The 13,781-nt window shown below is 40.3% G+C and overlaps 2 protein-coding genes across 3 annotated transcripts in view; one reads left to right on the forward strand and one right to left on the reverse strand.

Moving 5' to 3' along the window:
- PLEKHG7 (pleckstrin homology and RhoGEF domain containing G7) overlaps window positions 1-5,055 on the forward strand; it is a 29,380-nt gene extending 24,325 nt beyond the window's left edge. The window contains exons 15-16 of the mRNA XM_066319270.1: window positions 3,363-3,460; window positions 4,926-5,055. Coding sequence (XP_066175367.1) covers window positions 3,363-3,460; window positions 4,926-5,033 — 206 coding nt within the window. The 3' untranslated portion in view covers window positions 5,034-5,055. The remainder of the gene's footprint in view (window positions 1-3,362; window positions 3,461-4,925) is intronic.
- EEA1 (early endosome antigen 1) overlaps window positions 1-13,781 on the reverse strand; it is a 232,134-nt gene that overhangs the window by 158,768 nt on the left and 59,585 nt on the right. The window contains exon 29 of one of the 2 annotated variants that reach the window (XR_010743630.1): window positions 13,501-13,632. Coding sequence is in view for 1 of the 2 variants with exons in the window: in XM_066319268.1 (XP_066175365.1) it covers window positions 13,510-13,632 (123 nt within the window). In the remaining variant the exon portion in view is untranslated. Of the gene's footprint in view, window positions 1-13,215; window positions 13,633-13,781 lie in introns of those variants that run through there. The other variant, XM_066319268.1, reaches the window with a different exon arrangement.

Here is a 13,781-nt window from a genome sequence, read left to right on the forward strand (position 1 = left end):
CTTGCTCTCAGACATCCAAATGCATCACTAGGGAATATGCCTCCTATCCCTGCTGCTGTGCTTTTGGGTGTGGAGTGAAGGAGGGCTGACTGCCAAGAGAGTGACCAGCCTTACCCTGCCAAAACAAGGTTTCTGAGGTCACAAAATAAGATGTTGGGCTGTGGAGCAGGCATGAAACATCAGGCCTCCCCTTAGTCTGAGCCACTGACACAGCAGACTCGCACACATCTCACCTTGGTGGGGAATGGTGCCACATCCAGCTGGCAGCCAGTCACCAGTGATGCTTCCCAGGCCTCAGTACTGGTGCTGGTCCTGTTTAACACCTTTATAAAAGACCTGGATGAGGGGAGTGAGCAAACTTAGTTCATAGATGGCATTAATTTGGGTGGGAGCGTTGATCCACTGGGAGGTAGGAAGGCCCTGCAGAGGGATCTAGACAGGCTGCATCAATGGGCTGAGGCCAACTACATGAGATTCAGTAAGGTGAAGTGCCATGTGCTGTACTTCAGTCACACCACCACCATGCAGCACTAAGAGCTTGGCAAAGAGTGGCTGGAAAGCAGCCTAGATGAAAAGGACCCTGGGGCTGCTGGTTGACAGCCAGATGAACACGAGCCAGTGTGTGCCCAGGTGGCCAAGCAGCCCAGTGGCATCCTGGCCTGTATGAGCAAGAATGTGGCCAGCAGGACTAGGGAAGAAATCCATCTGTACTTGGCACTGGTAACGCCACACCTAAAATTCTGTGTCCAGTTCTGGGCCACTCGCTACAAAAAGGACATTGAGAATCCAGTGTGTGTCCAGAGAAGAGCAGTGAAGCTAGGGAAGGGTCTCAAGAGTAAGTGGCTGAGGAATCTGGGGGTGTTTATCCTGGGGAAAAGGGATGATATCATCATTCCCTACAACCACCTGAAAAGAGGCTGTAGCCAGGGGATGGGGGGGGGGGGGGGGGGGGGGTGGGGGGTGTGGCCTCTACTCCCAGGCAACCTGCAATGGGACAAAAGGAAATGGCCTTTAGTTGCACCAGGAGAGGTTCAGGTTGGACACCAGAATTCTTTCACAGAAAGGATAATTAAGGATTGGAACAGGCTGCCCAGGGAGCTGGTAGTGTCAGAACCCCTGGAAGTGTTTAAGAAATGACTGGAGGCAGCACTTAGCGCTGTGGTCTAGCTGACACGGTGGTATTCAGTCAAAGCCTGGACTCAATGATTTTGGAGGTCTTTTCCAGCCTTAGTGATCCATTGATTCAGCCTAACACTGTCAAGATCACAGGAGCCTCCTATATCAAAGAGAATGAAAAGAAATACAAATCTCTGGGCTCCAGGATCATCCTAATCCTAAAGACTGAGAGGAAAAGCTTATGGAGCTACAGTGCTCTGTGAGAAAGCGATAGATATGAGTCTGTAAAATTTATGATAACTTTGAAATACATTCACAGGGACTATTTAGCATTCAACATCAATGCTGAGAGGATATAAAGGTAGGCAATAAAAGGCAAATTACTAAAGATGAGATAAGTGGATGAACACAAAGAATAATAACCTTTTCTTAAACATGTTCCAGGCACTGTCTGCATGCCTAATAAGTCCTCCTACCAAACCAGCAGAAAAGGAGCAAATATATCAGCCACCTCTTGCCTGCAGGGTGGAGGGGAGGGCAGCCCTACATCCCGTGTAAACCCAGGCTGGACACAAGGCCAACAGCTCCTGGGTGCTGGAGAAGGCAGCGCAGCCACGCTCCAGTTTGCAACTAATAGATTGACCATAAAAACCACAATGCAGATGGAAATAATATTTTTGGATTTTTTTTTCCCAAGACAGCATTTCCCATAGAGATTCCTAAACAGGTTCTTTTCATCTCTGTTGTCCAGCTGCAAGCATCAGAATAGAAAAAGCTGCCTTCTGCATTCCAGCCTAGACTCTGTCCACTGGTTATGACCCTTCCCTGCACCCTCGGCCTCATTGCTTGACTTCTCTCCCATATATTTCTGCCAGCTTTATTACAGCTGTAGCCATGGCAATCTCTGTTACTCACTTGTAGTCTTATAACACCTTGGCAGTCCCATCCAAATACGGGACCCTTTGGGGTGAGGTACAATAAAAACAGTAAGAAAAATTACCATAGGGAGATTGCATTTCAGATTCCCACCATTTTATGTAGAACAACAAGCAAATATTCCAATGTCAACAGAAAATGTCCCTTTGCAGGAGAAAAAATAATATTTAATATTGTCTGGAATGTGTGACCTTGGGGAATGTTGCCAATATATCTACAGTCTCAAAGAGACTTTTACTACTGGTGGCACTAAAAGATTAGTTAGCATGTTCTCAGAAAGGTCATGAGATCTATCATATTAATCAAAAATGAAATCCCGGTTTTTGATCTAGCAAGTTCTTTGGCATCCATTAGTTTGCTGAGGGTTGACAAGATCATTTGAAAATAAACAAAGCTGAATTCAAGTACTAGAAAAAAAATACATGTTGCAATATGCTAGAAATACCCTTTTGGCAGCAGGCAGGATAATTATGAAGGATAATTCTTGTCCAAAGCCTTCTATGCTTAGTGAAGGGATAGAAGATAAAGTGGTTTGTTCATGGCACCAGGAAGGTACCCTAAAAGCAGAACTATCTGCAAACACCATGACCTTTTACAAGAGATGCAACTTTACATGTAAATGTAATAGTAGGAACTCAGCTCTTAAGGCTATAAGCAGCAACATACTGACTAGAAAATCACTAGCCAACTTAAGCCCTCCCTTTATTCCAGATGTGTGACATTGGTGTCACTTTGTCCCCTTGCAGAGAAACGCACTACATGATGCTCACAGTCATCTTCAGGAACAGAAGTTTGGCAGGAAACAGAGGCAACATGCCTGGCTGCCTGCAGCCAACCAGGGTATCCCCAGGAGCCCCAGCTCAGGCACATGCCCAGGGAGAACCCAAAGCCAGCACTAGCCTGAGTGCAGCCACTTGCCCATGGTGCCAGCCATCACATGGACATACTTAAATAAAATTAAAAGGGGACCTCTTACTAGTTTTTTATATTTGTTTTTCTCTAACATCAGTAATGATTTAGGCCACTTTGAAGGGAAATATTTCTTAATGATCCTCAAGTAGACTCAAAAGCACCTGAGCTGCACCATGATGAAGGAATTAAAAATAAAACAAATGCAAGTAGAATTAATTTTGAAATAAGAAAGCTTTCCACACAACAAAATTAACTCACTCTATGAGGGTGCAACTGCCCTTTTAGAAATCAGAAAAGATGCTTTCATGTATCACTTCTTCGATCATAATCGATGTGATATAAAATTGGACTGACAATTGTGTGAGGTACATTTATATCACTTCTTTACATTTTTCCAGTCTTCAGCCTGCGAAATGCTTCTCTAATTCAGCATGAGAACAGGTATCAGCAGTGCATAGCAGTCTTCTTGCTACAAGCTCAGACCGAGACTGCCAAGGTAGGTAACACATCGTTTTTTTCTTCTCTAATTACACAACTATGCTTTCCCTAAAGGAGGGTGGTCGCCAAAAAGTGGTCCTGCTGTGATAAGTATCTCTTACAGTTGTAACACTTGACCAAACTAAAATGAAACAAAATAACACCCCAGTGCTCTGGCTCACATATTTGTTACAGAATTTTTGTTGCTGAACATGTTCCAATTTTCTATCAGGGTTGATAGCAGCTCATATTCTTGTTGAAAAACACTATCAATTCTGATTGCTTAAAAAAAAAAAAAAATCCATTTCTTCCATCACAGAAGATAGTCAGCCCCTCCAAAGAAGTCAACACCAAAACAACCCCCACTACACCTAACTCACATGCAATAGTACTCAGATCAGAAAACTGTCTCATGCTCATCTACCCACAACATGACTGAACAGATGGTATGATTAATTCCACTGTTCTATAAATTTACCCCTCATTTTCACACCATGTCACATTTCTAGTAACAGAACTGTGTGTAACATCTGAAAGTGTGTCAGGCACTTCGCAGTATTTTGCTTTCTCATGGAAGTTGAATTTCCCTAATACCTAATGCACAGAAATCTGACCACCACTAATACTAATTCTTACAAGTAAATGGTGGGAAACTTTTTCTAGAAGAAGCACTGAGTGAATTATTTCCATTTTCAAGTCATTGCCTGGTACTTGGAATAGCTATCTCACTCAAGAAGTCATTACTTTCTTCTGTTACTGAAATATAACCTTTCCCTGCCTTCATACCAGGGCTACCATCTTCTCAAAGTCATAGAATAGTTTGGGTTGAAAGGGCCCTTTAAAGGTTTTAGTCCAAAGGATAAATCCTTTTAGGGTTAGTCCAACATCTAATCACAGTAATTCAGAGACGACTCAACTTCTGTGACCAGACTATCTGGACTAGCAGAGAGAAGGAAGTTACATATTTGAAATTATCTATCACCCCCTGTCCTCATACCTGGATGACAGCAAGCATAGACCTGAATGTTGCCAGCATGATAATACAAACTGAAATTCAGTTGGCAATCCATGGCAGATCTTGGATAGGGACAGAACTTGTGATGCTGATTGGACTGGAGCTGTCTTGATCAGAAAAATGAGGAACCCAAATGGCAGGGACAGCATTAAGCTAATTACACAGAAAGGTGGAATAGCCTGCAACAAGCTTCACCATTACAGGCAGAGCATTAAAACTCTACCTTCCAAGCAAAAATGGAAATATTCACTGGAAATCCTTGTCCCCAGAAACAGATTCCAGGACCATGCACCAGCCTGAGCAACTGGGAGAGCCTCAGCTGTGGGATAATTCAATTCATGTTTCCTTCAGCAATTATTATCACAAGCCTGAAGAGAGAATAAAACTAAAGGCTCTGGATATTTGTGCATCTGACTTACTGGAGATTTCTTAGGTTCTCTTGGTTTACATTTATTTTTTCTTTTTACAGAAAGCATGGATGTCACAGATAGAAACAGCAATCTCCAATTACATCACACAACATGAAACCAAGAAAAGCACTGCTTTCTGCTTCCCGGTTGAATCCTCTGAAATTTAATAACGTCAGCACTGCACTGACAGAGCCAATGGAAGACTATTGTGGTGATAATATAGTTAGTTCTTTCAGAATGCCTTAGGTCTCTGAAGCTAACAGAGTTCTGACCTGACAAAAGTATGGCACATAGACCACATCACATAGGAATAAACTGGAGGAGGGGAATGAGCCATGCAACAAATGTATTGCTCCTTCTTTGCTTTACCTAGTGAAGGATCTTACCATCCAGAGAAGCTTTAATATGGCTTGTCATTTCCTAGAAAGCATGAGAGGGAAAAAACCCATGTTGGTAAGGACAACTCATTCACCAGAGTTTAGAAGGGCTATTGCATTACTCAAACTGTATTAATAAATTTCATTAAATTAGAATTGTGTAGCCATAGCTTCTGATATTTATGTGTCTCTACCCACTAACCAATAATATCACATTTTTTGCATTAATACTGAGTGTGTGTATATATGTATACATATATATGCACTTACCTGGTCCAGTGCTCTCCAGATACAGCCTGGCCACTGTAAAACACGAATTCCTGCTCATCCCCTGTGTCTATCATGGGCAAATTCTTGTCACAGCTTTCCAGGAAAGGAACAGCCATCAGGCCCCATGCCAGCTGGTGAATGTGTGAAGCAGGAGGGCAGAACAGAGTGCAGACAGATCTGCACCAGGGTATCACACAAGCTACCAACATCTCGCCACAACCTGGCTGACATAGCTGGGCTCCATCTCCCTGATCCCAGGCTCGGCTGCCCACTGCATCACACCAAGAGCTCATCAGAACCTCACAGCATTCTGAAACCAGTGCTGACAGGACAAAGATATTACAAGCCCAGAGAAGTCACACCTGACAGACTTAGGTCTGTGCTTTGTGTGCTGGCAGAAGGAAGAGGGTATTTCACTTTGTATACTTTTTACCAAAACAACCTTTAGTCAGGTCTACTCATTTTACCAGACAAGCAGTCATTCCTGGAGACCAGCACGTCTCCAAAGAGGACAGCAGAGGGGAAGGAAGTATTTACACACAGGCTTGTCTTCATGGAGACACAAGCTCAGTAGGCTCTTCTGTGGTGCCAAGAGAAAGACATCTCAGGAAAAGGCAGAAATTGACTTCTCAATTCAAACTGCCTTTCAGAGACCTCTCCTCTCCATCTTTCTCTGTATCTACACAGAGCCTCTGCTTCAGTAGCTAAACATGGGTTGTTTGGTTGTGCCTCCGTAATTCAATAGTAGCTGATCTCTCACATTAACCATCTGGGATATCTCTGCAACACAGTTCTACTCTGAAAGAGCTTTCCACTTCACAAGTGAGACCTTTATTGCTCTAAAAAATTAAACAAGTGCTACTTTTGAGTCTTCCAGTTAAGCCAATTGTCCAGCTGCCTTGAATGTGATGTCAGAACATAGCCAGTGACAGAAGGACTTTCATCAAATGTGGGATACTCATCAAATGTGGGATATTCGGCAGCCTTGCACAGTTACTGGGAATGAAAAGACTACTCTGAATTTAACCTGTGAAAAAAACAGATCTGAAAAACAGTCATTATTACTGCGTCCTCAGGAATGTGACAGCCTTTGCTGCAGCTCCCTGCAACTCTACAAAACTGGAACATTTAGCTTGTTCTTAACAAGCATGCTAAAAAACATTTATCATGTGTGGCTTCCCTACAGTTCACTTGTAAAACTATATATCCACCATTTCAAAGTAGCTTTTGTGTCTGAAATGGGGAAAGGTCGTTTTGAATGATATAACCTGGTCTATTAGAAATGTCTAATTTTTTTATTATTATTATTAATAATCATTCCTTTAACAGATTATAAAACAAATATGACATTTCAGCAACAATTCATCATCCTTTATACAGAACCCGTTGATGCATGGTGTCACCTTCGCATTCAAATCCACAGCCACCTTCCAGATCACAGAGTTTAAGAATTACAGTGCACACTGGACTAAATTCTTCCACAATGTAAGGCACAACTACATGATCACAAGTAGTAAACAAACACTGAAAATAGAACTTAAGAGAATAAAACTTCAGTTAGAAAGAAATAAAACCAAAACAGACTCATGCAAAAAATCTATCTACGCCTACCAAGATGGTAGGATCCAGTTCAGAAGTACAGTACTCTGTAAGTAAAACTGCAATGTAAGTCGTTTATAATACATTACTTCTAAATAACAAGTGAAAACTTATATTTTTTCCATTTATATTTTATACAATTATACAGAAATTAAGCTGTATAAACAATATTCACATCTGCAGTAATAAACTGATCCTTAAAAGTCAGAAAAGAGGCAAACAAGACCATGTAATTTGTGGCACGCATCCATTACAGAACACCATTCATCAAGTTCACATCTCGAGTACTGAAGGAAAAAAACACGACCAAATGAATGGTACATTTGGTGACGAGGCTATCTGTATCCAAACGACAAAGCTCCATACAAAATTGGTTTTACTCTGCAGACCATAATTATGAAAGCTTGTGGTGGTCATAATTTATTTCCTGTCCAGCAGCTAGAGTTTGCAAGGTTGAAACTACAGAAGTTAAAAGACTTTAAGAGAATTTACAATAACCTGAAACTGTTAGATATTTTCAAATACACATTAAAAAAAAAAAAAAGAAAGACTCGACTCTTTCCCTTTTTGGTGATAAACTTTTGCAATTTTGGCATTCACTATAATTTTTACGTAACATGACAGTGAGAAAACCTTATTAAACTTACCTAACATTTGAATTTCACACTGAGAGGTAGCTTAAATTAAATCTTATGTAATGGCATCAGATGGGGGGGTGGGGGGGGTGTGACTTTTTTTTGTGACTTTTTATCTTTTCTTACAAAAGTGACTATTTCTATACAAGCAGCATTTTGGACATATTACTATAAAAAGTTCTGGTATTTGCTAACCCAGCAAGACATTCTTTCAAACATCCCTTTTGCGCCAGGAATCAAGCTCCAGCATCATACAATGGAGGACTTTGCCATAAACTCAACAGCAGTAGCCTGGACCTGCCAGCACTGACTGCTGACATGTTACAATGAACATCCTTTCCCAGCCCTCTTTACCCAAAAAAAAGAAAAGCAGGAAATACAGACAAATTTGGTTTTAGTGTTCAGTTTCAGTCACAGGCAGCGGGAAATTTGGAAAACGTGCCTTCCGGGCTCCTGCTTTCATACAGCATTGATCCAAAGGGGTAGCAGGACTTCATCAATCTCTAAATGCACAGACACTTCTCTATCCACTGCATAAGTGAGTGCATAGTATGCGGAGAGCTACAGATAATAGGCAGAGTTTATTAAATTACCTAGTACCTTACACTCTTCATCATTGTGAACTTGAGTGGTATCTAATGTTCCTTCTAAACATGCAAACTTTTTAATTCAGTGTCCCTTTAAAAAGAAACAGAAAAAAATACCTCAAAAACCACATTTCCGTGGCAGGATTTATATGCAATTATAGCTGGTTTTGAAAAATACATCAATTAGTGCTTTTGGAGAGGCTGTGTTTGGACAATAATTTTAAACTTATTCTAAAAGGGAGATGCTGAGGTTAAGATTTCAAACCCAAAGACATGGGCAACTGGCAAGATCCTTGCAAATACATAAAATTAATTTTTTTCTTATTTTATAACCTTAAGATTAAGTTCTACAAAGATGTGGGTGGCTAACATGTTTTTTGTTTATATGTGCTCTCAGATAATGATTGTGTTTTTGGTAAATGGAACTGTGCAATTTTCCATAGGGCCAAATGTATAAAGTGAAAAATCCAGATGATTATAAATCTGCTGTCCAATGACTTCAGCTAACACATACAATGTACATGATGCCATTCACTTACTGTAGATCCTCTTAGACAGCAAAAAGTGCACAGTGAAAATGACAGGATTGTTTCCTAGTTCTCTGAGAATATGAAAGCAGAAGGGGTGGTACCTGGAGGAGTAATTTATCAGTTTTAACATGCTCAAACCATGATATCATTCTTCTTGGCATAGTTTAGATTCTATTTGAACTTCAGCTCCAGCATTTTTCTGTCCATCACTGAGTACTGGCCATAAATTATTTTTAAGTTTTGCAACAAGCATTTGTTCCCATTCCATTGAAAAATGATACTTAACAATGCAGAAAAGCAATTGAGTTTTCCAGGTCCCTTTATTAATGTCACTTCTCCTACATCTAGACAAGAAGCTCAACTGTTCTGGCTCATGTAATACAGACACAGAGAGGTTACTTCATGCTTCTGCTCCCAAATCCCTTCTTGCTTCACTAGTAAGAAAGCTTTTCCAGTGAGGATTCACAAACAATCCTAATGGTCCCAAAGCCAACAAAAGTAGTTACTCATTGCTCTTGTGTACCTTGTGCTCCACACTCCATGACAACTTGGTTACTTGACACCTTCCAAAAACAGAGGCAAAACCCCATGTTTCACCCTACAGCCTTGGACTCTTGGCCAGAGAGTGGGGCCAGCTGAAAAATGAGATCCCTCTAAACCTCTTGCCTCTGTTGGAAGCTGCAGCAGAAAATTCCTTTTGTCTCTTCATCTCCAGACAGCAACTTTTCCTACTGTGACTCATTACTTTTATCCTCTTCATCCAACATTTGCAGAAGGGGGAAGATTACATTAGGGAATACATGGGGAGAAGAAATAAGTAACAGTGAAGCAGAGCCAGCTAAGATCAAAAGCCTGCCACTGACCTCGGCAATGCTACCTGTCTCCAGTACTGCTGACATGAGGCCAGAATGGAAGAGTAGGATTTGGCATTTGTGAGATGACAAAAAAAAAAAAGAAAAAAAAAAAGCAATGGACTGTGGGTCTTTGACTGGGAATAGAGGTGCTGTCTACAGGAAGTTAAAAAAAACCTCTCCTCATCCTTAGTAAGACCATCCTTTACAACGCACAAAAGTTCCAATAGCTTGTCTCTGCCCATAAAGCAGCTGGTCTCTCACATTCTGCTCTGGCAGCAATTCTGAATGTGGATGGAGTAGCCTGCAGATACGACAGTTTCAAGAACAAAGCCCACACTTCTCCGTCCCATTCCTGATGCCATAGTAATGACTAGTAATCAAAGGCTGCTTGAGGATCCCACAGACCTACTTTCACCTCTTCCTCTGTAATGGCTGCTCCTAAGTGAATCAGAGCAATCTGCCTATTGCTTGAGGCTGTAAAAACACATCACTGTGCATCCTCCAGTTCCAAGACTCAGTCTCTTCTGCCATTTTATTACCTTTCCCCTCTGTTCCTGTGTCTGCAGTCTGAAAAATCAGTGAATTCAACTGTTTTGCCTGGAATCCTTTACTTTACTGTGGTAAAAGTCATTAGGCTTTTTACTTGGTTTTCCTGTTACTTAGATTTTAAGGCAGTGGAACAAAAAGCCCACATTCCTACTGAAACATGCCCATAAAAACAGTCAGACTCTGCAAGCATATTTGTAAAGTCACAGTTTTTCACCTTCCACTTTCCCTTATAATGGGATATTTTATTGAGCTTGAACACTTCCAGCTTCCAACCTGACAGTGAAGCCAAGTATTACAGACAGTATACCCTCAATTTGTCAACAAATACAGACCAGCACTAAGAATTGCAAGTACAAAAGAAGGGGCATAAGACTCAGCAATGGAGTCATAAATTCACCCCAGTGAAAAGCTGCAGAAATCATGACCTACTGCTCCAGAATCAAAGCTCAAGCCTGAAAGTTTCTACCCCACTGCTCCTCCAGATTTTAACAAACCTTCTTTCTACAAATGTGTGTTCAAAAAGCATTTCTAGCCCCTCAAAAAGCTGGTTATATAAACTGGCCAGCAAAAAACAACTTTTAAAAATCAAGCTGGTTTTGTTCCTGAAGCTGAAGAACTCCACACCAAGGTGTGATCTGCAGTCAACCAACTGCACTGCTTCAGCAGCCTGCTGAAAAAGGTGACTCTGCTTGTCTTTACACAATGGCATCCCAAAAGGCTGAATTAAAAACAACCCTTCCAGAGCTTCTACCACTGCAGAAGTATCTCCTGAGCTTTCACACGTTCCCAATCTAAATAAAACTGAATCTTCCAACCACTCTCCTAGCTCCCCTGAAAGATCTCCATTTTCCTCTGCCTCATGTGTTTTGATCTTAGGCAGCTGTGAGAATTTTCTCCCTTCCCTCCCAAATCTCTCCTATTCTATGTGGCTGTCCTTCACCCTAAGAACAGCATAAGGCTCTTGTGTGTTACACAAAAGGGCAGAATGCATATAGACTGGAGCATGACTGTCACTTCTCTACATTTCCCACATTTCTAAAGTCAAACAAAGACTAAAGAATTTTTTTTTGTTTCTCTCAGTAAACAAATAAATATAAAAAAAAAATCCCAGAGGCAGAGATTCTGTTCATATTTTCTCTTTTCATATTTTCTCTTTTCAAAAGACTCTTATGCCAAACAGTTACACTGATGAGGAGAAACAGAAAGCCCAGAGGCTCTGTTCATATAGAACTGTTGCAGCCGTTGTTTTTTTCTGAGCAAGCAACTCTCAAGTTCAAACCAGAAAAGCAGATCAGTGTTTTGTGTGAACCACAGTTGTAGCCCAAACCCTTTTACAGTGACAAGAACAAGTTACATAATTCAGTTGGCTTTTGTGAAATAAGAATTGGATTTTAAGAAAACTTTTTGAATTTTAAGAAAACTTTTTGACAGTGCAAATGTAGAACTTGCTGGGTAAGTTAAAAGAGAATATGAAACATATAGATCTCTACTTCTGGAGCAGAGGGATGAATTTTCTTCACTGGACAGTTAATCAAGACAAGACATTTTTTATAAAAACTTCTTCATTCACATGACAAGCTGTAACTAGATAAAAGCAAACAAATTATGACAAATGACAAAAGCAAACAAATTATCTTCCTAATGATGACTAAGCTACCATCATTGTGACAGAATTTGATTCCTTGCCCCAGAAAAGAAGTAGAGGAATTCAGGACACAATATTTTTCTCTGAACAGCTGGAAAAATTTGCTAAGATGCTGAAGCATTTGAGCATTTATTAGGGCACTTAAGACAAAAAATTCCTAAATACTGGAAGGCATAACCCCTGCTTAGAAGAAATAATATTACGGGTTTTGAAACACCAGATAAAAAGGGAAGAAAGGTTAGAGACAGGAAAGCAAAAATGAAGAAGTGCAAACAAGATCACAACAAAAAGGAAGTCTGGAGACTACATGAACTGTACAAGAAACTTCTGTTCCCAGTACAGAAAATATGAATAAATATTTATAAAATATTTATAGTCATATATTTTGGCCTCTTAGAGCTTCTTGGCTTATAACAAGGCCAGTTTTCCATTCTAAGCAGACTAAACCACATAACTAAGGTAACACTTCAGAGCCCCTGGTAATGGGGGTCAGACGGAGTAATGGAAAAGTGGGGTTTGTTAGGTGTAGCAGGAGTTCAGCTTCTTCCACCAAAAGCTGATGGAAGAAAAGCCCAGAAAAACTAGAGCTGTTTTACAAAGTACTTTTTCTTAGTTGGGTACCCGGCTTGGAAGGTCTGTATGTCCCTCAGAACAATGGTGATCTCTCAGTGCTTCCAGGGTATGGGCAGGGGCAGAGATGTGCTACAGGCTTCAACCAGCATTGCTTTTTTGCTTTTTAAAACCCACATGTAAGGGTTTCTTGAATATTAAAATGTGTCAACCAAATTCATAACAGTGAAATCAATCACTATGGGATGAAATATTATAATGTATCATATAATATTGCTACAATGCCAGATAAACTTTGTCTCCTCATTCCTTCACACATACTCTCTCCGAGAGACAGATGCACTCACACACCAACCATGCAATACAGTATGTGTAAAGATGTTCCAGAACCCAAGTGCTGTACTGGACAAGGACTTGGGTGCTGATAGTACAAGTGGGCAAATAAAGCTGAGTTGAAGTTGAGTCCAGCCATTTCCCTCACTGTGGAGCTCAAACTTTAAAGAGAAAAATGCAAGAACCAGAGAGATAGAAAAAAAACAAAATCGCAGGAGGTTATAAAGACCATCAGATATGCAATCAAATGAAACAATTAGTCATGTTTTTACAGCAACATTGGATACATAAAATCCTCACAAGTTTTTGCACCTTCCTTTTTCTTTGAAGGAAACAAGAATAAACTTCAATATCACATAAATGCTGTTTCTCTTGAACAAAAAAATAAAAGATAAAAAAATACATTGTTACTCCTCTGTTTAAACTTTATTTACAAATAACTGGATATTTCTAAACTAGACATAAAAGCTCTTTCCATGATTAATGTCAGTAAGCTATGGATGATCTGAGCCCATATCTCACAAAAAAATACAATAGTTTTGCTTGGTATCAATAAACATTTTAAAATATACTAGATTTTGCCAAGTGTTACAATCATTGTCCCAACTGAATAGTAGTCTGAGCGCTGAATGAAGTGCATCAACAGAAATAGTAAATTTTAGTGTAACATTTCTTTGTCACTCACGATAGCCAGTTATCCTTGCAAGTCATTAAAGCAAGTATCACAGACTCGGACGGGCTTCTTGGAAGAGGGAGTTAAGGCATTCTTTGCTGAGCACTCAGCACAAAAGATATTTCCACACTGTCTACAGTGATGCTGCAAAAGACAAGAAACATACATGCTGAACTTCAGTGGTAGAGCAGTGATCACCAGTAGAGATCATCTTGTCAAGACAGCTCTCAGCCAAATCAACTCTCATGTTTCAAAAATTAGTCTTAATTTTTAATTGGCAGTTACACAGCACA

Source organism: Sylvia atricapilla, chromosome 5 (genome assembly GCF_009819655.1).
Source record: "Sylvia atricapilla isolate bSylAtr1 chromosome 5, bSylAtr1.pri, whole genome shotgun sequence".
Lineage (NCBI taxonomy): Eukaryota > Metazoa > Chordata > Aves > Passeriformes > Sylviidae > Sylvia > Sylvia atricapilla.